General features: G+C 37.3%; 3 protein-coding genes across 3 annotated transcripts; 1 reads left to right on the forward strand and 2 right to left on the reverse strand.

The window, feature by feature from the left end:
* The first annotated feature begins 11,166 nt into the window (after positions 1 to 11,166).
* Positions 11,167 to 12,522, forward strand: LOC113761011 (protein EXORDIUM-like 2). The gene has a single exon (XM_027303804.1). It carries the CDS (start codon positions 11,230 to 11,232, stop codon positions 12,139 to 12,141), a length of 912 nt encoding a protein of 303 aa, XP_027159605.1. The 5' UTR covers positions 11,167 to 11,229; the 3' UTR covers positions 12,142 to 12,522.
* A 2,808-nt stretch (positions 12,523 to 15,330) lies between these two features.
* Positions 15,331 to 18,836, reverse strand: LOC113761716 (phospho-2-dehydro-3-deoxyheptonate aldolase 2, chloroplastic-like). The gene is made up of 5 exons (XM_027304819.1): positions 18,284 to 18,836; positions 17,483 to 17,760; positions 17,117 to 17,393; positions 16,551 to 16,796; positions 15,331 to 16,045 (listed from the first exon to the last, which is right to left on the reverse strand). The coding sequence occupies exons 1-5, from the start codon at positions 18,779 to 18,781 to the stop codon at positions 15,779 to 15,781; spliced, it is 1,566 nt and encodes a 521-aa protein (XP_027160620.1). The 5' UTR covers positions 18,782 to 18,836; the 3' UTR covers positions 15,331 to 15,778.
* Positions 18,837 to 20,657: 1,821 nt separating this feature from the next.
* LOC113762719 (polyadenylate-binding protein 2-like) lies at positions 20,658 to 25,273 on the reverse strand. The gene is made up of 6 exons (XM_027306286.1): positions 25,176 to 25,273; positions 24,909 to 25,011; positions 23,840 to 23,910; positions 21,515 to 21,706; positions 21,111 to 21,238; positions 20,658 to 20,992 (listed from the first exon to the last, which is right to left on the reverse strand). Exons 1-6 carry the CDS (start codon positions 25,221 to 25,223, stop codon positions 20,944 to 20,946), a joined length of 591 nt encoding a protein of 196 aa, XP_027162087.1. The 5' UTR covers positions 25,224 to 25,273; the 3' UTR covers positions 20,658 to 20,943.
* Between the last annotated feature and the right edge of the window lie 288 nt (positions 25,274 to 25,561).

Below are 25,561 nucleotides of genomic sequence, written 5' to 3' on the forward strand. Positions count from 1 at the left end.
AAAGAGGAGCTTGGTTATAGTAGTAGTCTTCTTCACCAAAATACAGTACATGAATCTTCAAATAAATATCAATCAGCATGCCAGGCATTATTAAGATTAAGAAAGCACAAATGTTTTGAATGCTCTGCAGTTGTCATCTCACATTCTCACCAGGCATTGGCAGCTGGAGCTTTGGATTGGAGGTGTTGGTTTCGTTCGTCTACTTGCACGGAATTGCCAGTTACTTACTTGGAACTGGAACTTCTTGATGATGTATGATTTTATGAAAATTACTGCTACTATGTTGTTATTTCATTGCCGCCAGAAACTAGAATCACAAGCGCTTCTTATTTGGTACATACGGGTTTATGACTTAACTAGCCTCCTACTCTTCCCTTCAATAAACATTAACCGGAAAAACCATTTGAGCTTTCTTTTCCATGCGTGACTCATAACTGTGTTTGAATAGAAGATTATTTGAAAAAAAAATTTATAATACTTTTTGTGATGTAAAATATGTTAAAAATGATTGAGAAGATTAAAAAAAAAGATTATTGAAAAACGTACTAAAAATACAAGCAATTAATCTTCGAAGTTCATTAATCTTTTTGAAATGCAGATAATTAACCATGGAGTGAATTCCCAAAGAGTACGGGCTTCTAAAAGAAATTGCCAATGGGTGGTAATTTTCAAATATCTTTTCCAAAGGGTGAAAAATGTATTTGTTAAATGCAATCTTTAGTCAAAAATTTCATTCATAGAAATGTATTAAATTTTTTTAATTTTCTAGGCATTTTTTCACCTTGAGAATAGGTTTGAAAACCACAACAATCTTTTGGAATTTTTTTTATAAAAAAAATCACACTATTTGGATATTTACACAGATATGCACATTTACTGTTGACTTGGAAGAAAAGGTCCGAGATGCCAAATTCGAGATCTATTAACAGTGCAAAAGTGCACCATATGATGTTAATTGTCATGATTAATTATGATTAACATTTCATTGTACGCCACCTTATCCATTCATCCCATATATGATAGTATATAATATCATATCATATTACGGTGACTGCTAGAGACTTTTACTTTGACTGTCCCCTGCATTAACATAGTACTCACGAAATTACTCGTGTTAATTTCTGTCGCCGATTAAACTGCATACTTTAATAATTGGATAATGGATGCATTCATTTTATGTGGAATGGATGGATGGATTTTTCATTCTCGCATCCTAAATGCTATTAGGTGGATAGCTGCTATTGACAATGACATACTAATCAATAATTAGCCTGCACAATTATGTCGGTACGTACAACTTCTTGATACAAAAAAAAAAAAAACCATGATTCTATTCAGGCCTTGGAGTTAGGGATATGTCTTCCTGCATTATAAGTATATTTTCTTCACCTGCATTAATTCTTAATTGGCTCCACTAGCCAGTCTTTTATCGAGTCAACAAAATTCTGCAACTTGCTGCGAATCTGTCCTTATTAATAATAGGCTCATAACTTTACCTCTACGTAATAACGCTATAAATGCACCCCGATAAATTAATTCAGATGAGTTGTCATGCATCTAATGATAACGATATATACACTGTAAATGTATATAAGATTAACTCTAAAAGAATTATTGCATTTTTCATTAAGATGATTGATATGCATGACACTATAATGATGTTAGATGAATAACATATGAACAAAATTTGAATTTTAAATTTAAGATGTTTGAAATGAAAGTGAGGAAACTAATAATCTTTGTTTTTTCTCTCTCTTTCTCCATTGACACATGCAAGTTGAAGAAGAGGTTCAACTTTTTTTTTTCTCAGTCCAAAAAAGTCTTACAAGGGAACTTTTTATTTGGTTAACGTCTTTACTAGTTAAGTCGAGTCTTGAGAATGAAAGATAGAACAGTGTGGTGATAGGTGGTGGTGACCTATTATTCTCTCTTGGGGTATATTACAAAAAATCATACAGTTGATGCTTGTTAAATATTTTTCATCTCAGTTATTCGGATCATTTTCAAGCGGATAACCCGACTACGGTGTAGGCCATGACCTTATTTTTGTATGTCAGCAACTTTTCTTAAAATCGGTAGAAGAACATTTTTAATTTTGAGTTTTGGAACAGTTGGGACTGGTCAGAAATTGGAACGAGAAAATCATTAGTATTAAAATATGGCCGTCGCATTGAGTTCGAGTAGACGATGTCGTCATGTTTCGTCAACGTCAAATTGGGTCGCGAAGGAATTCTTCAGACCGACGTGTCATTATCACACGTGTTGCTTATTTATTCTTGTGCAGAAGGCGGTACGCAGTATTAATGGCCGCGGGCGGGGCGGCCTGTGTTCAAGAATTAAAACAATACTACTACTCCACAATCAATCAACGCTAATGACGTTTAAATCCCCATGCCATAAACAAACTTACCATTTTTCTCATGATTTAGTGCCAGGGTTCAACTCTTCTCCAATCGGCTTTGCTTGGATTGCAGTTTTCAAGTAACAGTGCTTCCTGCAGGAAAGTGATGTATATGAAATTAAAAAACTAAGAAAAACACACATATATTTATTTAAAAAATCTAAAATTTTTATCTGAATGAACTGAAATTTTCGCTTTTGAATTTCGATAAATAGTTGCTAGACTACACGCCCAATGAGTGGCCTTTGCCGGAATTTAACCGTAACATCTGAAACTCTTACGATATCAAGCGACCTAACTAAACTTTGGCGTGTAAAGCAAAAAAATCATGGCCATATTATGAGTGTAAAGTGAAAAGAGACCTAAAAATAACCAATGCACATTCGTGGACCTTTTGTTTCCAACTTACTCAAGAAACTAAGCAGCAGCAGTAGTAATTGAAAGGCTTGAATGCGGGTGGCCAGATTCATGTAACTTGAGGGATTGTAGAGCTATTTGTACAGCTGATTGGTAGCTGTCCAAATTGCATTTAACATAGAGTCATGTACATGATATGGCCATTTTGTCAAGAAAAGAGACGTCTGGGAGGGAGAATGATGGGCATCAAAGAGGAGCTCTCAGAAATCATACTACAAATTTTGTAGATAGGAGTGTTGACCCCTTACTCTATTATTCGGATACTCTTGTCGTTTGATTACTTCATCAATCTGCCTCAAAATTCTGGTAGATGTTATGTCTTGGTACGGTTGATTGTCACGTCCTTATTCCTTGATAGTCCTTTCCCACCCCAACCATCTATCTCAGCCCCACCAAAATGACTACTATTATATATATATATTAAATGAAAGATTTTGAATTTAAAACCTCATGCTTATAATTTTTTCGAGTTTATCATCCAATCCAATCATTTCCCAACTACAAGAGCAAATAACAAAAAATATACACACATTATTTAACATGTTTTGCTTGAAATTTTTTGGAGGATATCTAGAGAAGTTCGTAGTTTATTATGCTTATTCACTCTTGGAGTTTATCTGGAGAAGTTTGTAGTTTGTTATGCTTATTCACTACAGCCTTAGTCGTAATGGGGAAATGGCCTCGATTAAGGAAGTACAAGATACGTGTATGTGATGTTGAAGAATAATGTCAAACAAGCATACTTGTTTGATAGGAGATTATTTGGAATAAATATTGTAGCACTTTTTGTAATGTGATGTACGTGAGATAAAAAGATAATTGAAAATATAAAAAAAGTGTATTGAAAATTGTAATGGTGATGTAAGCAAATAAATTTGGGCAAATAATCTCCCGTCCAAACACACTCTTTTGAAGTTTATTAGGCAAATCCATCCTTTTTTTGTTTTTTTGGGGGGGAGGGGAGGGTGGGTGGGATGTTGGCCCTCTTCATTTGTCATGCTTGAGATTTGAATGCAGCATACTACATATTAAAAAACAGCATACTACATATTGTAGAAGTTTATCTTTATCACATTATCGTCGTAAAGATTCATCATAATCCAAACACTTATACGTTAGCTAGCTAATTAATTTGATGGGCCTGAACTGCACAACTCTAGGCTGTGCCGCTCTCACCCATTGACTGACTAGAATCCCTTGATGGCTCAAAACTAGTTACATGAACATAATTAACTCGCATTTATTTAATGCTAATGGACAACAACTGTTTTCCACCATGAAAACGTTAAAGCTACCTGCCTCCACGGGCTCCTGACCTGATCAATCCTTTTTTCCAGCATTACTAGAATCTATGGCTCTGGTATTGAGCGGGATTTGATGCAAATTTTATACTAATGAGGATTAGTAGTTTAATGAGTGATAAGTATGTTTTAACACCTAGTAGTTGACACTTGATGCAAACAACCGACTTGAGAGCTCCATCATTATTGATTAAACGTACCCTCAGCTACTCACTCTCTTAATCGATCATTTTTAGCGGATAAAAGGCCTTCAAGGTCACTTTCACTGTACTATCTCTTGTTAGTCTTAGGAGTTTGTTATAATTGTCTCTCCAATTATGAGATGTGATTCGATGACAATTGAAAAGCGCAATAAGATAAAGAGAGGATAAGCTCTCACGGGCTATTTGTCGAGGTGAGTTTTTCCTTCATTTTTACGCAAAGTTAAATTCACTTTTAAATAAAAATTGTTTTTTCTTTCAAAACAACATGCTCTGAGTGTAGAGACTACTACTAGAGAACCTACATCATTCAGAGTCGGAATGTTAAATTTACTTTTTATAAAGAAGGTTGTTTTGTCATTATCCACCGATTACAAACGTCCAAATGGCAATTTACTTTCTATTAGCCAATTGTTGGACGCGATTATAACATTGAAATGGCAATTCTTGCACCCCTTTCCGATGGACGGAGTAATGTAGTAATTGACAGGAAAAGAAAATGCCCTTTTGGGTATTCGTCGTTTAGGCCGATTAGTCAACAACGTGGTGATTGAGAAATGCGTTACGAGTTTCACAATATATGTCATCCAGACACAAGTTTCAAAGGATTATCACTTGGATTATCATTTTTTGAAATTTTTATGTCAAAAAAAAGGTATCCGAGTGGCTGGCGACTTGAAATTAAAATGTTGATATTAAAAAATGTGTTCACAAAACACAGGTAAAATTATTTATTTTTACACAAAATTGCAATCCAAACACGCTAAGCTTTTGGGTGGACAATAATTGATCGGAGTTGGACCACAAAACTAAAAGTAAGTCAGTAAAATGTCAAAGCTGCTGATATTGGAAGGCAGCAATTTGCCTTTTTGTCAGCAATCACAAGCCTGTTTAGCTGATACGTTTTGGCAAAAAAAGAAGCAGTGCTTCTTCTTCAATTAATTCTTGATTCCCATTACATACTTTTAGCACAGAACTTGAGGCTGAAGCTTATCTTATCCCCTGCTGCAAATTGTAGCAGCAGATTGGCAGTATGTAATGCACAGATACTAGCTGGCCAGGAAGGCTGAGCCTTAAGGAGGAGGTGTTTAGGGCTTGGGGGAACTCTTTTTTTTTTTTCTTTCTTTTTTTGGGGGTGCAAATTAGTTTTACACGTGGCTGCTGCTAGTTTAATCACCGGTGAGATCAGAACCAGATGGCCTCAGCATTTAAGTCTAAAGAAGAAGAATAACGCCTAATCATAATACTAATAGGCCCCCGCCGGCCACCGGGGGTTGATGTTGGACTGGTGCAAAGGTGATTAGATAAGTTTGATTCGTCCAAATTTGACCAGCCTCAGAATGCCGACGACGTTTCACTTCACCACCTCCACACGCACACGGACACGTGATTTTTGATTCATGGTTGAATTTAAAGGGCGACAATTACAAGCCAAGTCTTTGGACTTTGGGAGTATACTATATATATAATACTTTTCGTGCCTACCTCCATCCGGCTTTATTCACACGCATCCAAACATGCCACTTCAAAAGTTTGTACATTGTTCACCTTTTACCAGCAAGAAAGCCCAATGTTCCTTGATCAAATGGTCAAACAGAATTTGTGGTATACTTATTGTTTAAGTAAAATAAAAAAAAATGAAAATATGTCATGCAATCACGAGAAAGGTTGGAAAATATGTTACGCTTCTCCTCCTTTTTTTTTTGGCATTTTTTGAGTAGAAATAATAAAAGTATAGGCGTTGGGAACAAACACAACCCGTTTTGTGCTGAACTTTGTCAAGCTTAATAATTTTGAAGAGCATGAATTGAGAAAGTTCTAGATGAATATTGTTCAAAATTGAATAATCAATCGAGAGCGCATGAGGGTAGCAAAAATCTAATTATTATGACCACTACGAGTTTGAAATTTTACCTAGATTTCCCAGTCGTTTGCAGGCTTAAGAGAGAAATTGAATGATTTGAACATGTTACGTTTGAGTAATTCATGTATTCGTATGATATCAGTAAATTTATTGCTGGTTTAGATTGTTAGTTTTTATAAAAAATTTTATTTTACATACATCACGTCATTGTTGTCATATTTTTCTATAAAAACTATAAAAGGTTTAGAATCCAAACAAAGCTGTTAGGATTTAGAGAAATGCGTTAATGGAGAGACTGATCTCTCCATTTTTTTTTTTTAACTCAGTCCATTTCCTTCCTTTCTACTACTAAGTATTATTGTTGCATTTCCAAGTTTCATCCAAATTCCAGTTTACATTTAACGCGACGAAAACGTCCAAATCAAACAAAACATTGAAACGAGAAACACAAAGTCGGCACCGTCGCCTTTTTCAAGCAGCTGCGTTGCATTTACCGGTAAAAAATCTCAATACACCATCATTAGCTCTTTTTACTAGCACTAGCAAGTAAATACTTTTGGTCCACTCTCTGGTGAACCCACCTGAACACCGACACCCATAAAACCACCCAACCGGCCAACGCCAAAACCCCAAAATTAATAGTCATTTGAAATAAAATAATTTGTTTCATAAATTTCAATCGTCTTTTTATCTTTCTAATCATCTTTTTATTTCACATATATCATATTACAAAAAATATCACAGTAATTATCTCAAATAAATCATTCAAATAAACTCTTATCCAAACAAACTCTGTCCACGGGATCAGCTTCGGTTATTTACGTTTCTTTGTGCTTCAATCGTTCCTTAAAATAACAATAATGTATAATTGTTTTTTTTTTATTTTGAAACAATAATGTAGAGTGGATAGAGAGAGTGACGTAAGGTCTATTTTAATAAAAAAGACAATAGGAGTGCTGCTATAAACAACTGAGGTGACATTTACATTTGTCTATTTTAAATACAATAAACCAACTCTTGAAAATTTTGTATAGATTAATATTAAGGTATTGAATATTTACATTTTGACGGTGTATATATCAGAAAGTATGAGCACATAATACATGTGTAGAACTTTAAATTTAATTTAAAATTCAAAATTATAACCATTATTTGATGTAAAGGCGTTGAATGAGCGAAAAAAAAAAAAAAGATATTCAATTAAGACTAGCATGTCATGAATGTTGAGTGGGAAGACACAAGATAGAGTGCGAAAATACAGCGGTATAGATGTAGGTGAGCCCTAAAATTGTTGGCAATTAGTTTGAAATATGCGCTCGGTATTAAATTATTAATATGATAGATGCCACATCACCAATGAGTCTAGTGATCCCACTTACTTTCATTCAACATGTTTGCTTCCATTTGTGAGTGGTATATAGTCACGGCCCACGACTGCTAAATGGTTCCAAGGTACAAATGGAGCAGCGGAGAAAACATCTAGGGCTGGGCAACATGAAAATCAGTTGTTATTGATGGAGTACCAGTAAAAATAAACCAGTAATTAGAAAAGAAGTGAAAGGGAGAAATATCTCAAAAAAGTCTATCAAAGAATCCAATACATAAGTCGACAACTCAATTTTGATCCTGGACTTTACTTATTTATTAAGTGCTCTTTTAACTCCTCACATTAAATTCAAATATACAGGTTCTTCGCTCACCTTAACATCCAATGTCACTTTTTCTCCCAATTATGGACCCACTCTTCAGTCCACCACTTGGAAGAGAATTTTCCGGAACTTGCCAATCTTTGGTTCTTTGGTTTAGCATCAAATGGATTCCTTATCAAATTCCTGGCACACCTGGTTTTACCCAGGCAATCTCTGTCGCACTTTGATTCACTATTAAAAAGAGAATTTTCATCGAATCTATTTGCTAATGAATAGTCCGAACTTGAACCAATCTCCTTTGCACTTTAGTTCACTACTAGAAAGAAATTTTTCATTGAATCTATTTGCTAATGAATAGTCCAAACTCGAACCAATCTTCTTTGCGCTTTAGTTCACCACCAAGAAGATGAAAATGAAGAGAATTTTCATCAACCCAACTCCAAGATGAATCTATTTGCTAATGAATAGTCCAAACTCACAACTAGAAGTTTTGATACTATTTGATAGGGAGAGTCCATCAAATAATCCAATATATAAGTCAGAAACTCAACTTTAATCTAAAAATTTAAAAGTTATTAGATTTTAAACCCTTACTTAGATATCAACTATTTTTTTTCCATTTTTTGAACCACGTGGGATTCAAGTATTATTCATGAACCTAACATGACGCATGGTTAGACTTGTACCATTACATTACTTCACGTCTTTTTGCAATTGTTGGACTAACTTACCCAGTAAAATGAAACCAACAATTAGAATGCCGCATCAACAGTGGACTTGTGCAAGCACATAAAGTAGAAACAGAATATTAACCTGGTCTAAATATTTCTACTGCATGCATTTTTTTGAATTATTTGAAAAAGTTATTTTCACTATAACATTTTTTTTTGGGTGATATGATGTATGTTGTGTTGGAGATATAGTAAATAACTAATTTAAACTAGACAAATGCAAAGACCTTGAGGCGTGAAAACACTTTCTTTATGGTATTATTTGCCTATGTATTAGGCAAATTACCTCTAGGATACAACAAAATCTAAGAACCATCAATGAAAAAGTGATTTAATTCTGTCAAAATCATACTATTTTAAAGAATTGAAGCACCTATCCAAGACACTATCAAAGGATGCAATCCTTATTGAATAGGTATATAGGTAGTTAACCATTTAATAGGTATGTCTGTTAAATGTAACTGTCATTAACCACCTCTAATTATCTAAAATAAATATTTTAGACAATTAATTAACACCCTACCCTAATCAGAAAGCCCCAAGGTCCAAGGCGTCCTCTTTCAATGTGGGACAATGAACTTCATTTTTCTCATTACAAACTATTACCAACATGTTGAACAAAAAAATGATTCGAAAATAGGTTTATAATATGAATGAAGCTTTTATTTTATTATAGAAACATATAGTTTGATATATGTAAGGTAAAAAAATAACAGAAAAATATGTTTACAGAAAATATAAAAGTATTTTGAAAAAAATTGCAACCAAACAGGGATTATTATCCAAACACATATATATTTCAAAATCAAAAGTGAGTTGTTACTGCTACAAATAAATGCCAATCCAGAAGGCATGAAAGCTTTGCACCGCATCAGCGTTTTACAGACAGCTGTTGAGCGTGGCAACGAAGAGAGAGAGGGAGGGAAAGCGTAGAGGAATGGATTTGGATGAGATGGGGCATGAAAGTCCTTTCCTTCTGATTCCTGTTTCGGGCAGCCAGAGCAGAGTAGGGGTGAGCATCGAATTCGAATTCGGTAATTCGGTAGGTTGAAATCGGTAATTTTCGGTAAATGGTTCTGGAAATATTCGACCTAATTCGCATTCGAATTAGAGACTACCGAATTCGAATTCAACCCGAATTCAATTCGGTAAACAAAAAAATTACCGAATTACCGAATTCCAGAAAACTATTGGTTTCTTAACACTCTGCCTCAAACAGGATTCCAGATTTCACTTTGAGGGTTTAGAAAGTGAAGTTTAAGCCGAAGTGTTTGTATAAAACCTCATCAATTCCTATAGTATCCGTCTTCCCTAAATATATGAATGCAAGTGAATTCATCAATTTTGATTTAAAAATCCAGAGAAAATTCCTTTCAACTCCAGAAATTCAACCGGAATGTTCCCATGGCTTGTGGATGAGACTTTCTACACTAGTCAATGTAGGAACGATAAATCAACAAATTGAGCAGCCAAATCAGTCACAAAGCACTAGTGCAGTAGTAGACATGTACCAACGGGGTGAGGACAGCTTGGTGGTGGCGGAAGATTTTCAGGCGCAGCTCCTCAACGAAGGGAGCAACAGAAGGGTCTTTAGAATTGAGCAAGAGGACCTCATGGGCAATGATAATGGCCTTGATCCCAGTAACGTCTAGAGAGAGGGAGAGGAGACAAACCCTAAATCTTGGATCCCAGTAACGTCTAGACCGTCAACAAATTCTCTCAAATTGGCGGCAAAAATCTGTTACAGTGAGTATGGAGACTGGAGAGAACCGGCTGGAGGAGGCTTCTGTAGTTGACGAGAGGAAAGGAGAAGCTGTCAAACTGAGAAAGTATCTTCAGTTGAGGAGAGAAGAAACTCAGAAACAGGCAAACAGCTTGGCTTAGACTTCAGTGGGCGACGGCGCAAAGCAACGAGAGGAAGAGGAGAGACGAAATAGTGAAATTAGAACGAATGTTAATTTAGGGTACTGAAAGTCTGAAATTGGAACATCCGACAAAAGCTTGAGGTATAATATTATTCGGAATTTCAAGTTTGAAAACGGTAAAATATTACCATTTTACCGAATTAAATTCGAATTCGGTAAATCCGAATTCAAAAACCCCAAAATCAAATTCGACCCTAATTCGATTTGTACTAATTCGATACCACCGATTTACCGACCTAATTACCGAATTACCGAATTCGAATTACCAAATTGAAATCGATTTCGGTCGGTAATTCGGTAATTACCGTAATTGCTCACCCCTAGAGCAGAGCCCTGTTTCTCTGCTGCGTGCGTGTTTTTTTTAGTAGGTAGCGTGGGAGGAGTAAAATAAAATACTATAAAAATATCAGTCCAAGTGTAATGGCATGCACACGTCAACATCACCCCTTCTCTCTCAATTGCATTCCCCATCTCTCCACCACGTCAGATCAAACACCACTCTACACTTCCACGTCATCCGTCTCCAGCTTCCAGCCTGGCCGAACTCCCCTCTCCCCAATCCCCTGCCTCCACCTCGCATCCGTCCCCAGTTGACATCTTCTTCTCTTCTACAGCTGTCCTGTCGTCGGGCCTATATATATAAGCTGCTATATCCTCCTCTCAAACCCACAGCAGAGCCTTCTTTCTTAACTCTGTCCCAAAAAAATTTAAAAAAATAATAATATCAAGAATAGCAGTACAATGGCTTCTTCTTCTGCTACTTGTGGTACTCTTCTGTTCTTCGCTAGTACCATCTTCTTATCCACTCTCATATCTGAACCGGCTTCCGCGGCCTTAGTCCAACAGCAACCCCTGGTCCTCAAATACCATAACGGTATTCTTCTCAAAGGTAAAATCACCGTCAACCTCATCTGGTACGGCAAGTTTACGCCCGCCCAGCGCTCCATTATTGTCGATTTTCTTCAATCCCTTAACTCCCCCAGGGCGGCTTCTCCCTCCGCCGCCTCCTGGTGGATGACGACCGAGAAGTACAAGGGCGGTGGCGCCTCCACGCTGGTGGTGGGGAAGCAGATTCTCGAGGAGAACTACTCTCTCGGAAAAATGCTCAAGAACTCGAATCTCGTTTATTTGGCTGCCAGAGGGGGCCACATGGCTGGTTCCATTAACGTTGTTTTGACGTCGGAGGACGTTTACGTGGACGGGTTCTGCAGCAGGTGCGGGACGCACGGCTCAACTCGGGGCCCGGCTCGCTTTGCATATGCCTGGGTTGGTAACTCGGAGACTCAGTGCCCGGGGCAGTGCGCCTGGCCTTTCCACCAGCCGCTGTACGGTCCCCAGACTCCTCCGCTGGTGGCGCCCAACGGAGACGTGGGAGTGGACGGCATGGTAATAAACTTGGCCACGGTTTTGGCGGGAGCCGTTACGAATCCGTACAACAGCGGGTATTTCCAGGGCCCAGCAACGGCGCCGTTAGAGGCCGTGTCGGCGTGTACCGGGATGTTCGGGTCGGGGTCTTACCCGGGCTACCCGGGTAACTTGCTGGTGGATAAGGCCAGCGGGGCGAGTTACAATGCGAACGGGGTGAACGGGCGCAAGTTCTTGCTGCCGGCTATATGGGACCCCCAGAGCTCTGCCTGCTCGACACTGGTTTGATTGTGATTGTGATGATTGAAGAACCCAACCCGACCCAAGCCAACCCGGAAAAAAAAAAAGAGTTGATGATGGATGGATGGGTAAAAAATGGAAATTATGTTATGAGGTGTGGCAGCTGTACTTTTGATGTAGATACACGGTCGCAGAATGGTTTTTGAAATTTGGAATGAGGCCAGCTTTGGGTGCTGCTGTGCTGGCTGGGGAAGTGGTTTTGTTGTTTTGTGTGACGTGTATATTCATTACTATTACTAGTAGTAGCATGAAAAAGAAAAATGTGAAAATTGCAATATAGAGGAGTAAAGTGATACCACTACCAGTAGTAATTATTATCAGTACTATCATCATATCATAAGAAAATAAGAATGGAAAGTTGATTATTAAGTGCTGTTTAAGTCCGGTGTCGATAAAAGTAAGTCTCGAAATTGCTCTTAAGAAAAAATATGCATCTGTACTCTTTTGCACCAGAAGATGCACAAACGACTGGCAGTTAATCGGTGGTTTACCCCCTATCTATCTGTCTCGAGTTTTTACCTAAAAAAAAAAAAAAAAAGTCATAGCGATTTGACGCAATGGATTTGCCGAAGAAAACATAAAAAAGTATGCATGCACGTGAGAGAACAAAAAAAATTGAAATTGAGTGAAAAATGGAATGGGTTCGCTGAAAACATAAAAAGAAGTTGTTTTGGACTGCTGGTGAAATGGTGGCCTGTTTGTTGGGGAAGGAATTCAAATTTGATTACATGAGTGTGGTGTTTAATGGAGTAGAATATTAGTATTGATATTATATTGGTTTCATTAATTAATCGGGTGTCGCCACTAATTAAATCAAATGTAAGTAGTACTGAGAATGTGGGGACTGTTGATTGACAGCAGATGCAGAAAGCGGGTTTGGGATTCTTTCTTATCGGCAGCACAGCAGCAATAAGCATACAAGCTCATGATTTCTTGGGTCCCAACATCTCTTTCACTTCTTTAGTTTGGATTGTGGACTACATAATTGACTATAATATATGCTTCGCATCCCTGAGTCCTATCCATCCACCATGCCCCCGTAGAAGCATTTGCATATCCTGAGGCTATAGCAAAATTTGTAATGAAGATTTTGATGAAAGTTTCGCCTTCCTTAGGTGCCGATAGCAGCAGCCAGCCAGCCAAAGTGAGCCCCTTTATTCTATTCCAGTGTGTGCTGATTATTGTCGAAAACCAAGAAAGTCCTCAACCAACTCTATATATGATGGTTTTGTTAACTCTAGATGATGGAGTCATCTCATCTGCTCCATAGATGATAGAACTTAGAAAAGGTCATATAATAAGTTGAATCCTGTCTTTTTCCCTGAAGCAAGCATTCATTCCTATTTCATTTTTGTCCGCAAGGAAACAGCCTAAAGAGCTATTATAGCAGTAAGAACACTGGCGCCTTGTGAAAAAAAGTAATTAATGGAGCAAAAAGTACCCTACTGCACTAAAACACGAGGTAAAAAAAAAAAAAGGGGGGGGGGGGGGGGGGGGGTTGCAGTACAGTACACTAGTCACTAGACTAGAGTGCGACCAAATTTGTGCAGGAAAATCTACTCCCAAGATTTTCATGTTTTGTACTTTGATCCGTCCAGCACTCTTAAAATTCCTCGAGTTGTTGTTGATTTTACGACCACAAGCTCCTTAATCGATGAGAGTCTGTCTCTTTCACCTGTTCGTTGCATGAGTGAGTAAAAATTGATTGTATCAGCATTCATTCATTCAGCAGCTGCTCGATATTCCATTATATGGATCTTGGGAGATCATCATTGGTGTTGTTCCTATTCCTAGTTGCCAAAAAACCCATATCAAACTGGGAACTTTTAATTGGTGCCTCCAAAAATTTTACTGAAAAAAAAAAAAACCGTGCATGAGAGCCGCCAGATGGTATTCGTGCAGCCAGATGGTATTCGTGCAAGAACAGGCTCTGTCCCTCCTCCATTCACGCAGATGTTGTGGGGGAGGTGTCTGCCCAGCTAATCCACACAAACCAATACATATAACACAAGTCTACCACTATTTTTGTTTCGGAGCTGCTCCCATTTTCCAACATCACCAGATTTTTATGTCTTCGACCAATTGGGTTCTTTTATGCTTTCTTATCTTTACAAGGCAGAGTTTACAAATGCAGATCAATGCATTATTGGCGCTATCTTTATTGGCCTGATATTTTAAGCAGCCAAATCCTTATAGGCCAATGACCAGAAACAGCTGATTTAACTTTATGAAAGAAAAAAAATAATTTCAAAAACCTCTGGATCGATTCACATCTACCTAATCTAATATGATTGTGTTGTGAACCATTAGCAGAACCTCGGTCCTTGAAAGATGGAAGAAGATAGCATCAAATAGAGTCGTCATCATTGTGAGTGGATTATTTTCCCTAATATAGAATTTGCCACTTGACGACTCGTTTTCGGTGAATAAAATATTTTACCTGCAAAAATAAATAAAAATTGATAATAAAAAATTGAAAGAATTATTTTTGTGGAGATATTCCATCTCCTCATTGTTCAGATGGAAACAACACAACACCCGATCTCTGCTGCTTTTTCTTTCTCCTAATTCAGGCCATTCTTCTTTGATGCCTAATAATTCCAACCCGTTAATTGGGTCCCTTGAGCAAAAATTATTGCTCCAAAGGAGGAGAGAAAGGCCGGCCACTCTAGGCTCAAAAGGAGTAAATTATGATATTCCCCAGCAAAAGCTCCAGCGTTCAATTTGATTACACTCCCTTTTAAATTTTTATTCTTTTAGCTGTGCTGCAATCATTGTAGATCAGGCATAGAAAGATATTAGTATTGGGTTTCCAACTTGCATAATCCGTCAGTTTAATTCTGGAGCCAAAAGCATCAGCATCCAGATGAAGCAAGTGAAGAGGTAGTAGGAATAACTGAGGACTCCCTGCGTCAGCATATAAGCAGCCAATACTTGAAATCTGGAGCTCTACTGTACTAGAGAAAGTGACTGGGAATTTATTATTTACTCCTGACCGGTGAAATTTGATTGGGTGAATAACTTGACTGAGCAGGAATCATGCCACTGCAAATGATGAAATGAACCAACCAACCTCTTGAAGGAAAGGAAGTGAAGAAAACGTCCGCATGTGATGTGATCCCAAGTAGTATGTGTGCCTTTCAGAACAAACATGCAACATTCATCTACCCAAGAATATAGACCATAAAACTAAAAATTTCACATATACAACGAACTCTTCAGGTGATATATTATTGTTACTCCTACAATTATCTGGACCAGAAGTCCCTTGCTCCTGTTGAATGCATGAAGAACTAAAGGCCAACTGGCTACTTGATCTACAAAAAACTATGTGTATCCAGCAATACAATCCTGAACATTTTTTAGCCTCTAGACTCGTTCAAATTGGCCTTCCTTCATACTCCCAAAATATTTTACAACCACAAGCTGCATTGTTTTTTCCAGTTTTTCATGAACTTAGAACCTGGATGTGTGTGTGTGTGTGTGTGTGTGTGCTCATGCCTGGATTCTCAAGCAAATAGCCATATACCTTACAGCTTACTAAAAACACCTAAAACCCATGTCAACACCACATGGCATATGCCTGGGTGAGAAAACTAAGGTGCAGCATGACAAGTCAAAGCTCTTAGACCTTCGAGGAGGACAGCCTTTGTTGTGGTAAGAGCCTCCTCCTGCGAAGTCGCTCTGCTATGATAAAAGCAAGCTCAAGTGATTGAGAAGCATTGAGTCTTGGGTCGCAATGTGTGTGATATCGTGAGCTCAAATCATTGTAAGTAATCGTCCGAGAACCTCCAACGCATTCTGTCACATTTTGCCCTGTCATTTCTAAATGCACACCCCCAGGATAGCTTCCTTCTTGATCATGTACATCGAAGAATGCTCTCACCTCAGCCTGCAAAATGCAGCAAAAGGCTAATGACTGTGAGGCAGATAACCTACAAACCAGCAAAGTTCAGAATAAATATCTACACATTCTAACATGAAAGCATACGGGACACCTTTTGAACATCTTAATTATTTGTATTATCATTAATCCAAAGGATACCTTTTATCAAACTTCTCTTCTGGAGATTTTGCATATGAACAAAAGAAAGTATTACTATTTTTTTCATTAGTTTTGTTTTATTCTCCTCTCTTTCTCCTTTCCTTTGTTCTTGAGAGCAGCTTCCTCCACAACATTATTTGTCAAAACTTGTTAGCAAACATTTACAAAATGAAAGACTTTCAAAATGACTGCTGCTCGCAATTAATGTTGGGTTTCCAGGAATACTGCTTGAAGGCGTGTCCAGGCATAGCATAAATGTATACCCCAACAGTACAGCTGCAGTAACTCAGATGACCATTAAAGATTGAGAGGACCACTAGGAGTTTATGAAAAAGTGGGAAAAAAATTTTACCCTGATTGAATCAAAGGAACGGGTCTTCAGTCCACAAGGAGCTTTAATTGTATTTCCATGCATGGGGTCACTGACCCAAGTGACAATTTGACCTGCTCTGCGAACTGCCCTGATCAGATGTGGAAGCTTCACCCTCATGTTCTCAGCTCCCATTCTGGTGATCACTGTTATTCTGCCTGGCTTATTCTGAGGATTCAGAATGTCTATGAGCCTAACCAGTTCGTTTGGATCCATCTTATCACTCACCTGCAACATTCATCAAAAGTTAACTTCACAATGCTTGCAGGAGAAACCTCAAGTCATATTGTAGTAGTGTAGCTACTCAGTGAAGATTAATGCTGCAAAAATGAGATTGTCATGCAAAATTTTTCTTTATCCTCACTTTCATCCATGAACACGAGTCAATTAATGTCATAATACAATTTGATCACTCACTCTTACGTGCAAACCAATTAAATTACCGGGAAAGATTCAAAATTGATAGGCACAATGCACGCATCTATACTAAACAAACAGGTATGTGGAATGAAAATCTGAATTAATCAAGTGGACTGCATTTCAGATACCTTGATGCCAAGTGGGTTGGCAATTCCTCGCACAAACTCAACATGGGCGCCATCCAACTGCCTTGTGCGCTCTCCAACCCAGAGCATGTGGGCAGAGCAATCATAATAAAGGCCTGAAGTTGAGTCCTCCCTTGTTAGTGATTGCTCGTAAGGCAAAAGCAAGCACTCATGTGAAGTCCAGAAGTCAGTTGTAGCCATGACTGGATGACCATTTGTAAGACCAGCAGCAGCCATGAAGCCAAGAGCCTCATCAACTCGGTGAGCCAATTCCCGATACCTTTCAAGCAAATTTAGTTTATGCAACAAAAGATTGTATCAAATTGCTGCCCAAATGGTTGAAACATACTCTTGAAATGGACAATATACCTATCCCCCTGCTCACTGTGCTCAGTGAAATCAAGATTCCACTGAGAAACCCTCTGCATGGCAGCATATCCTCCAGTAGCGAATGCCCTGAGTAGGTTCAATGTAGACGCAGATTGTGTATAAGCCCTGATCATCCTTTGGGGGTCTGGTATTCTTGATTTTTCATCAAAAGCATCCCCATTCACATTATCGCCTCTATAACTAGGCAGCTTCACACCATCCTTTTCTTCAAATGGATCTGACCTTGGTTTTGCAAATTGGCCTGCCATTCTTCCCACCTAAAATAGCAAGCATAATTAACATTAATGTTTTCTTAAATCCCATCATGCATGACTTCAGAAGTAAAAGTGGCAAATTTATTCCCAAATCCAATACTGACCTACTGGTCACCACGGCTATCTAGTCAACCCCCGCCCCCCGGGGGATGCCCCCTAAGCAATGGCTAACAATTCTAACATGTACAGAAGTTAGATAGCCTCGTCACCAGTGAAGACCAAAAAGAAGAGATCACCAAAATTTCAGCAACAATATGAACTGCTAAATACTGCCAACATCCCCCTCCCCCCAAACATGAAACATCAGCACATCCACAACATAATTAGCATATAGATGCTATGAATCAGAACAAGAACAATATAGAGAGACGCTGATCATGTAATTCAATTATTTGGATCACTTTTCATTATGTTCCTACAGTAATAAAGTAATCACATAATTTTTCTTCATTCAAAATCTCAAAACTATAGTTAAGAAACATAATCATTAAACTAGTAATTAATGAAAATATGAAAGTCAGGCAACCTTAATAACAGGCATTTGACCACCAAACATGAGCACAACCCCCATCTGCAGAATGACTCTGAAAGTGTCCCTAATATTATTGGCATTGAATTCTTTAAAGCTCTCAGCGCAATCACCACCCTGCAACAAAAAAGCGTTCCCAAGTGCAGCCTGGCCGAGCTTTTCTTCGAGGTTTCTAGCTTCCCCTGCAAAAACTATAGGAGGGAAGGATTCAAGGATCTTTAGAACTGATTCAAGATCAGATTTATCCGGATATTCTGGGAGCTGAAACGCTGTTTTGGATTTCCAGCTATCTGGCCTCCAATCCTTCTGGGCTGGTGGTGTTGTGGCCACGGCTGAGATGGGCTTGGCATTGAATTTTCTACGGGGAAAAGAGTTGAACGGGAAAGAGGAAAGAAAAGTGGGTTTAGTGGCTGCAGGGTGGAGGAAGGCGCTTGGGACGTTTGAGTTGCAGGTCACGTCCGCCACTGTGATGGTGGTTGTCAGCGCGTGAGCCATTGCTTCTGTCCTGAGATTTGGACTGGTAAAGGATCAGAAAGAAGACTAATTAAAAAAACAAAAAAAAAAGGAACGAAAAACGAAAATCTTAGCAATTAGCATAGATTTTAGCTTAGATTATTCACATCCTTTTCCACAGTTACATTTTACGGTTTATGGTATATATCAAAAAGAAAAATACAACCTCAAACTTGAGGGTTTTTTTAAATGATTATTTTAATGTCATCTCTGTTGGACATAATTTTTTATTAAAAAATTCCTTCTCAATTACTTCTTAGTGTGCATTTGATAAAATTAAAATTTACAAATTGAAATATGAATCCATTATGTTATTGAACTTTTAAATATTAAATTAAATACATTTGAGTGTATATGACATTTAGTGATAAGTGAATAACTTATCACTTATTTTTGTAAGCAAATTTTGCTTAGGAAATTTAGTGGCACTTAATTAATTCAGATGTTCAATTTTTTGTTATCGAACGCGTCTGAATATATTAAGATCTAAATACATTAATTTTAAGTGATGAATTACGTTATCAAACAGGACCTTAGTCTATTAAGATACAATTTACAGTAATAAGGCTCAACTTTTTTTTTTCTTTTTTATGCATAATAAGGCTCAACTTGACTTTTGTTTGGATAGAGCATTATCCCAAATAATTATTTGGAATAATTACTGTAACACTTTTTATGATGTGAGATAAAAAGGTGATTGGAAATATAAAAAGATGAATTGAAAAATGTGTTCATGATGCAAGCGAAAATTTTTTTTTTTGGAAAAAGTTGCTATCCAAACATAGTATATACTCTAGAAATTTCCATGATATCATGTATGTGAAATAAAGATGTGGTTGGGAAAATTAAAAAATAATTAAAACACCTATTTAAGATGCAACCAATTTTCTTTTTCCAGAATAATGAAGTACCTACATAAACCCAATTTTTACTATACATTCTGTCAAGTGGAATGCAATTTTTTTAAAAGAAAATTTGCATACAAATTTTCTGTATTAATAATGCTTAATAGCAAGCTATTTTATTTATATTATCTATTAATAAGTTATAATTATCTTTTACATCATTCTGTTTCTCTCCTAATGCACATTAGTGTAAAACCAACTAAACTAATTAATGGTTTTAAACACTCAAACTTTCAAAGCTTCCCATTTTCAAGGCTTTTAACTATTACTTAGTGCATAACCAATCAATATAATCCAAAAAGAACTCAAAAATTAATAAACTTGTTTCATGTATAACTAATTTTCGCTTATTCTTTTTTTAAAAATAACAAAAAAAAAATATTAGCAATGGCACACGCATGCCGTGTGCCATGAGCACTAGTGTCAATAATGTCGTTTTTACTCATGAGAAGTATCTCGAACCAGCCTGCTATTCAGCAATCAAGCATTCGGGCTGCTAAACCGTTGATCACAAAAATAACGTGCAATTATTGCACATTCATAAGAATATTAAGTAACACCATATCTCAAAAGATCGTAGTTTGTGGCAGCTAGCTTACAAGGAATAAAAAATAAACATCAACGACCTTTAAAGTGAATCCTCTTGCAGCCATTGGAATTTACATCAACGGCAATACAAGTATCACAATCTGCTCTCGAACTCAGACGATGTGGGCAAGGTTTTTTGAATAAATAATAATCAAAAAAGAGGACTCGGTTCCAGGTAAAGACTTGAATTCCCTGCTTAACTGGGCAGAGGTATCATCTGCCTCATTCAGATATTCGAGCGTTTAATTGCCTCCAGGCGCGAGAGGAATGGGAGATCTTTTCCTACCGTAATGTGTTATCCAGCCATTATTAGTTCCAAAATCCTTTTTTAAAAAAAAAATAATAATAAGTGCACATGCAATTGGAAAATGAGAAGGCATTAAAAGACCTTGCATAAATCACTCAAACAGCATCAATCCACAGCAGAAGAAACTGTTCCGGTCCATAATTACAATATTAACCAATAATATCCAGAAGGTAAAGCATACAAGTACCACCAAGGACTGACAGATTCTCGACCGATCCCGAAACCACCACTCCACCCCGAAACCACAATGGGTTCCCTCCAAGCATATTGGATGACACATCACAAGGCAAGACACAGGATTTGCAGAAGAGCGCCCTATCATATGATCTCATGGAAAACCGGATTCAGAAATAAGGGCTGTAACGCATAGGCATTCTGAACCTGGGAACCTTCCTGCAAAACAGATATTTCCAATACCATTGCCCAAGGTAATAACAACATGTGGAATGTCCATTGCAGCAAACACAATTTACAGAAAAAATTACATCGCAGAGAAATCATGGAAGCTCACCCAAATCCATAGGGAGGATATACATAAGGAGCCACATAAGGTGTCCTGCCCCGAAATCCCATATAGGGGCTGGGACGCCGGGGACGAAATTGTTTCATGCCAGGAACATTAGTCCGTTTAGCAGATACCTAATAACATATCCAGAGTTAAAGAGATAAAACAAGCCTTCAAAATGAATAGGAAAACAAACGGTAAGGCTTCACCATGCAACTAAAGTCATTGCAGGATTCAGGGTCCTTATGCCAAGAGGTTGTTCCTTGAAACAAAACAAGGACAGACGATTGGATCTTGGCTTATGTGTTTGCTTACTTTCATTGCAGGATTCAGATTCCTTATGTCAAGAAGTTGTTTCTTGAAACAAAACAAGCATAGAAGATTGAACCTTGGCTTATGTGTTTGCTTACTTTCAACTGGCGACCATGAAGCTCAGACTCATTGAGAAGGAGAGCCTCTTGAACAGCTTCTGGTTCAAGAAATTCGACATAAGCATATCCCTTTGGTTGGCCAAACTTGTTTGTTCGGATGGTTACTCTATTAACTGTTCCACATGCTTGAAAATGCTGCTGTACCTCCTCTGGGGTACATGAATAATCCACCTACAGAGCAAGTTGATACCACACAGAGAACTACTCAGGAAATAATTACGTGAATTGTGGTTCCATATTTACACCAAAAGACTTAAACTACATAAGAGGTATCTCACCCAAAAAAAGCTACATAAGAGGATTAAAAAATTTTAAAAAAATCCCTTGGCTTGTGAATATCCATCAACAGTTTGATTTACAAAGCAGATTATTTTTCACTTATCCACTGGTAGAAGAAGTTAGGTATCTTAGTACAAGTCACGCTAGCCTCCTGTAATTTTGTCATACAACTTGTCTCAAAAAATGACAACTGTGCAAGAAGTACGTGCAACAAAATAACCAAGGGACCAAAGGAAAAAAAAAAGAAGAAACAAGCCATATGGCAAACTGAAGGTGCTTCATTTGTTTAACAATTTTACTGTCCACAAGAATACAAGTCATATTTGCAAGAAATTTATTCACACTGATAAGGTTGACACTAGGTAAAAATCCATATGACAGTGACTGACTAGTTAATATATCCATAAGAAAGTGTAATTACAGCAACTAATTTTCATTGCGGCTTCAATCAGATTAACAAGGAAAGAGAAACAAGTCCTTGACACTGTCTGGCAGAACAATCCGCTATAATACAACAAAATCATGTAGCAGAATATTCACAAATTATGTAACATATAGATCATAACATATGCAACCAGGTCAAATTAGCTGAAAATACAATTAACCACTGGAAATTTTCCTTTCACAATCAGAAATAAGCCCAACTCTGAGGGACCATAGGCCACAGAGACACAATGCAAGCAATGAAATGCTAAGGAATACTAAATTCTCAGCACAAGCTCCATAATCATTCCCAAAATTCAAAAAGTAAGCAATAACTCAACCATAGAACCGGAATAAACCTCTCCAACAAAGACTGCTATTAGAAACCAGCACCAGGAGACCTAAAGCTCCCATTGCCCTCGATTGCATTGTATCAATGTTTATCCACTTCAAGGGAACATCTTAACAAACAAAAAGAAAATTTGTAAACATTTCATGCCCCAGGTTCTTGCACAAACTGAAAAAGAAAAACTATAATTGGAACCTAGCCAATCAGGTTTTGAAATTGGAACAATGATTGCTTGTCAACCACTTCAAAAAATATATCAGTCCAAGGCCCTTAAGATAAATCAAATCCGCAGGAGATTTTGTTGCTAGTAGGTCGGTCCTTAGGAAAAGCGTATGAGATTTCGTTGTTCTAATCACTGAGACGATATAAAGAAGCCGACACAATTCCACATGAATAACCTAAATTAACAATGTTAGGTTTCTTCACTGACACAGGAAGGATGAAAATGATCACTTAAAAGCCATAAATTTCACAGTATGTGACCTTTAATAAACTTAAGCTTACATGAACAGTCATGGACTGTTGGATCCTAAATCCTTGACTCTGGAAAGAAAAAAAATATTGATTCTTTTGGTTTAGACAATTAAGCCATGAAGCATTTTCACACAATCAAGCACCCTACGTGATGATTACAAACTAGAAGCTTGAAGCTAATACTCTCGTTCCCAGTTTTTCCCCAAAGGGATGAAATCTTGTTCTTAACAGCACAGAAAGTGAGGGAAGGAAACATATATGAAGAAAGATTGTGAGTTCATAGTACTGAGTCTGGAAGACCAAACAAAGACTGAATGATTCGAAAATCTAATCAAATTCATATAAGGACATATTGATTCCAAAATTGAATGAAATTACCCAAAAAATTCCAACAGCTCCTAAAGTATACATTTAAACACCCATCAACTTCTTATAAAAATCAAATTCATCAAGCAGCATCTTCCAGGAATCTTTGTACAATTTTCACTTATCTTGCATGCATATCCTGATATAATTAGGAGGAAAATAACTAAACATAGACAAAGATAAAACAAAACTTTCACAAGGCAATCATGCCAGCCACAAAACCCATATATCGACTCAGAGATATCTATGAATATCAATCACTAAAGCAACACATTATAAAATAAATAAACATTAATTATCGAAAGCAAACAAACTTCAGGGAAGTCAGGTGATTCATGAGTTAATGAGCCATTAATGCGAGTTTAAAAGTACACTTCATCTAATAATTAGTAGTTTATCATAGAGATTCTCACATTGCCAACAAAGACGGATCGAGAATCCACTTCTTCCCTATTTGCTTGACTTGCTGCAGCAGCAGCAGGATCTGATTGCATTTCAAAGAGGAAATAATAATGACAAGGTAGAAAATTTAACAAAAAAAATGCAAATGCTAATCAGTTTTATCATTGTACTTGCCAAGGGGAAGGGCCCCATTACATGACATTTCAGAAAGTGGACCAAGATAAGATAAATACTGACAAATGTCCTTAAGATGTAGAAGAATACTAGACTTTCCAACTGGGAAATTGCGAAAAGATCAAACAGAACAGTTAAAAAAATAGAAAATCAGAGATTTAATTGCTCTTTAAACAGATCAAAAGATCCTAAGAGCATATGGAAGAATATCTAATCGCTTGTATTAAATCAAATTCAACCAAAGTTCTCTGCCGTACAGGAAATTTCACAATTGAACTTATCCAACCAGCAACTAAAAAAATGTAAATTGCAGTATGTCCAACAACATATGGAGATGGTAATGACTGTAGTTGTGAAAAGCTGTGAAGCTGTAATGAAACCCAAACCCAAAAAATTTACAATATCAAACAAGACTCTCAAAATAAGTTGAGCAATCGATTACAAAGTCCATCCAAATAGTGGTCAAATTGCCAATTTCAGTAATTTCTTAAGATTATTCCAAATTCAACAGCTAGAGTACATAAAAAGAAAAACTTTGGCCAATAGAGCAGACCTTGTCCTACATTATAAGCCCACAGATACTCCTAGTTTACACATTAAAACTCCTCAAACTTTCTAATTTAGACCAATCCGTGGATTCGCAGCTCAACGAACAGCAACAAAGAACCCCCGAAAAAAAACCGAAAAAAAAAGAGCCGCAGAAAACACCAATGCACACATTAAGAACAGCTTTTTAGCTACAAAATAGATCCCTTAAAAAATGCCAGATATTGCAATTACCAACAAAGCTCACATCACTATTCACCAAATAACTCTAAAATTCTAATGATCAAATTAATAAGAGCGACGAATAGTAGAAAAAGGCTTTCAAAATATGAATATATGTATCATACGAAAAGGGAAGACCTTGAACGGCGCCCATTTCTTTCTCGACTTTGGCCTGCATTTCCCGGAGAGCTGCCGCTTCGTCTTCCATCTCCTTCAATCTTTTCTTCATGTCGTCCAGCTCCTGCGTGATAATAATTTGACACGTACAAAATCATCAGTTTTGATTTTTAGGTCAGTACAAGCAAAAAAGTTAGGGTTTTGAAAAAAAAAGATAAATGAAAAAGAAACGAAGTCAATTAATAGCAGAAAAACTTGCAAGGGAGAGAGTTAGAAAGAGGAGCGAACCACGAAAGCTCCATCCTCCGCCGCGGCCATCTCCACGTCGCCCTCCATCGCGATCTCTCTCTCTCTTCCCCCGTTCCTCTCTCGCTCTCCTCTCTCTCTCTCTCACTCAGTATATATACTTATAATAAAAAAATCTAAAATATGTGTTCTAAATATTAAAAGGACAAAACAGGACTTACGTTTTGAGTTTAGCTTCTTAGCCTGTTTAATAACCTAGTTCGACATTTAACTTTAATGGATTCGGATTTTAAAATATTCAAATCGTTTTATAACTAAAAATTAAGGGATAATTTCAGAAACCTCCCCTGAGGTTTCTGACAGTCTCAAGGACCTCCCCTGAAGTTCCGAAAATCCCTTATACCTCCCCTAAAACTAAGTAGATAGTT

Source organism: Coffea eugenioides, chromosome 2 (genome assembly GCF_003713205.1).
Source record: "Coffea eugenioides isolate CCC68of chromosome 2, Ceug_1.0, whole genome shotgun sequence".
NCBI lineage: Eukaryota > Viridiplantae > Streptophyta > Magnoliopsida > Gentianales > Rubiaceae > Coffea > Coffea eugenioides.

Coding starts and splice junctions, on each gene's coding strand:
- LOC113761011 (XM_027303804.1), top strand. CDS start 11,230: ATGGCTTCTTCTTCTGCTACTTGTGGTACTCTTCTGTTCTTCGCTAGT.
- LOC113761716 (XM_027304819.1), bottom strand. CDS start 18,781: ATGGCTCACGCGCTGACAACCACCATCACAGTGGCGGACGTGACCTGC. Junction 16,797..17,116: donor CCAACCCACTTGGCATCAAG/GTATCTGAAATG, acceptor TGAATGTTGCAG/GTGAGTGATAAGATGGATCC. Junction 16,046..16,550: donor GTTCCTTTGATTCAATCAGG/GTAAAATTTTTT, acceptor TGCATTTTGCAG/GCTGAGGTGAGAGCATTCTT.
- LOC113762719 (XM_027306286.1), bottom strand. CDS start 25,223: ATGGAGGGCGACGTGGAGATGGCCGCGGCGGAGGATGGAGCTTTCGTG. Junction 25,012..25,175: donor CGGAGGATGGAGCTTTCGTG/GTTCGCTCCTCT, acceptor ATTATCACGCAG/GAGCTGGACGACATGAAGAA. Junction 21,239..21,514: donor TTCATGGTCGCCAGTTGAAA/GTAAGCAAACAC, acceptor ATATGTTATTAG/GTATCTGCTAAACGGACTAA.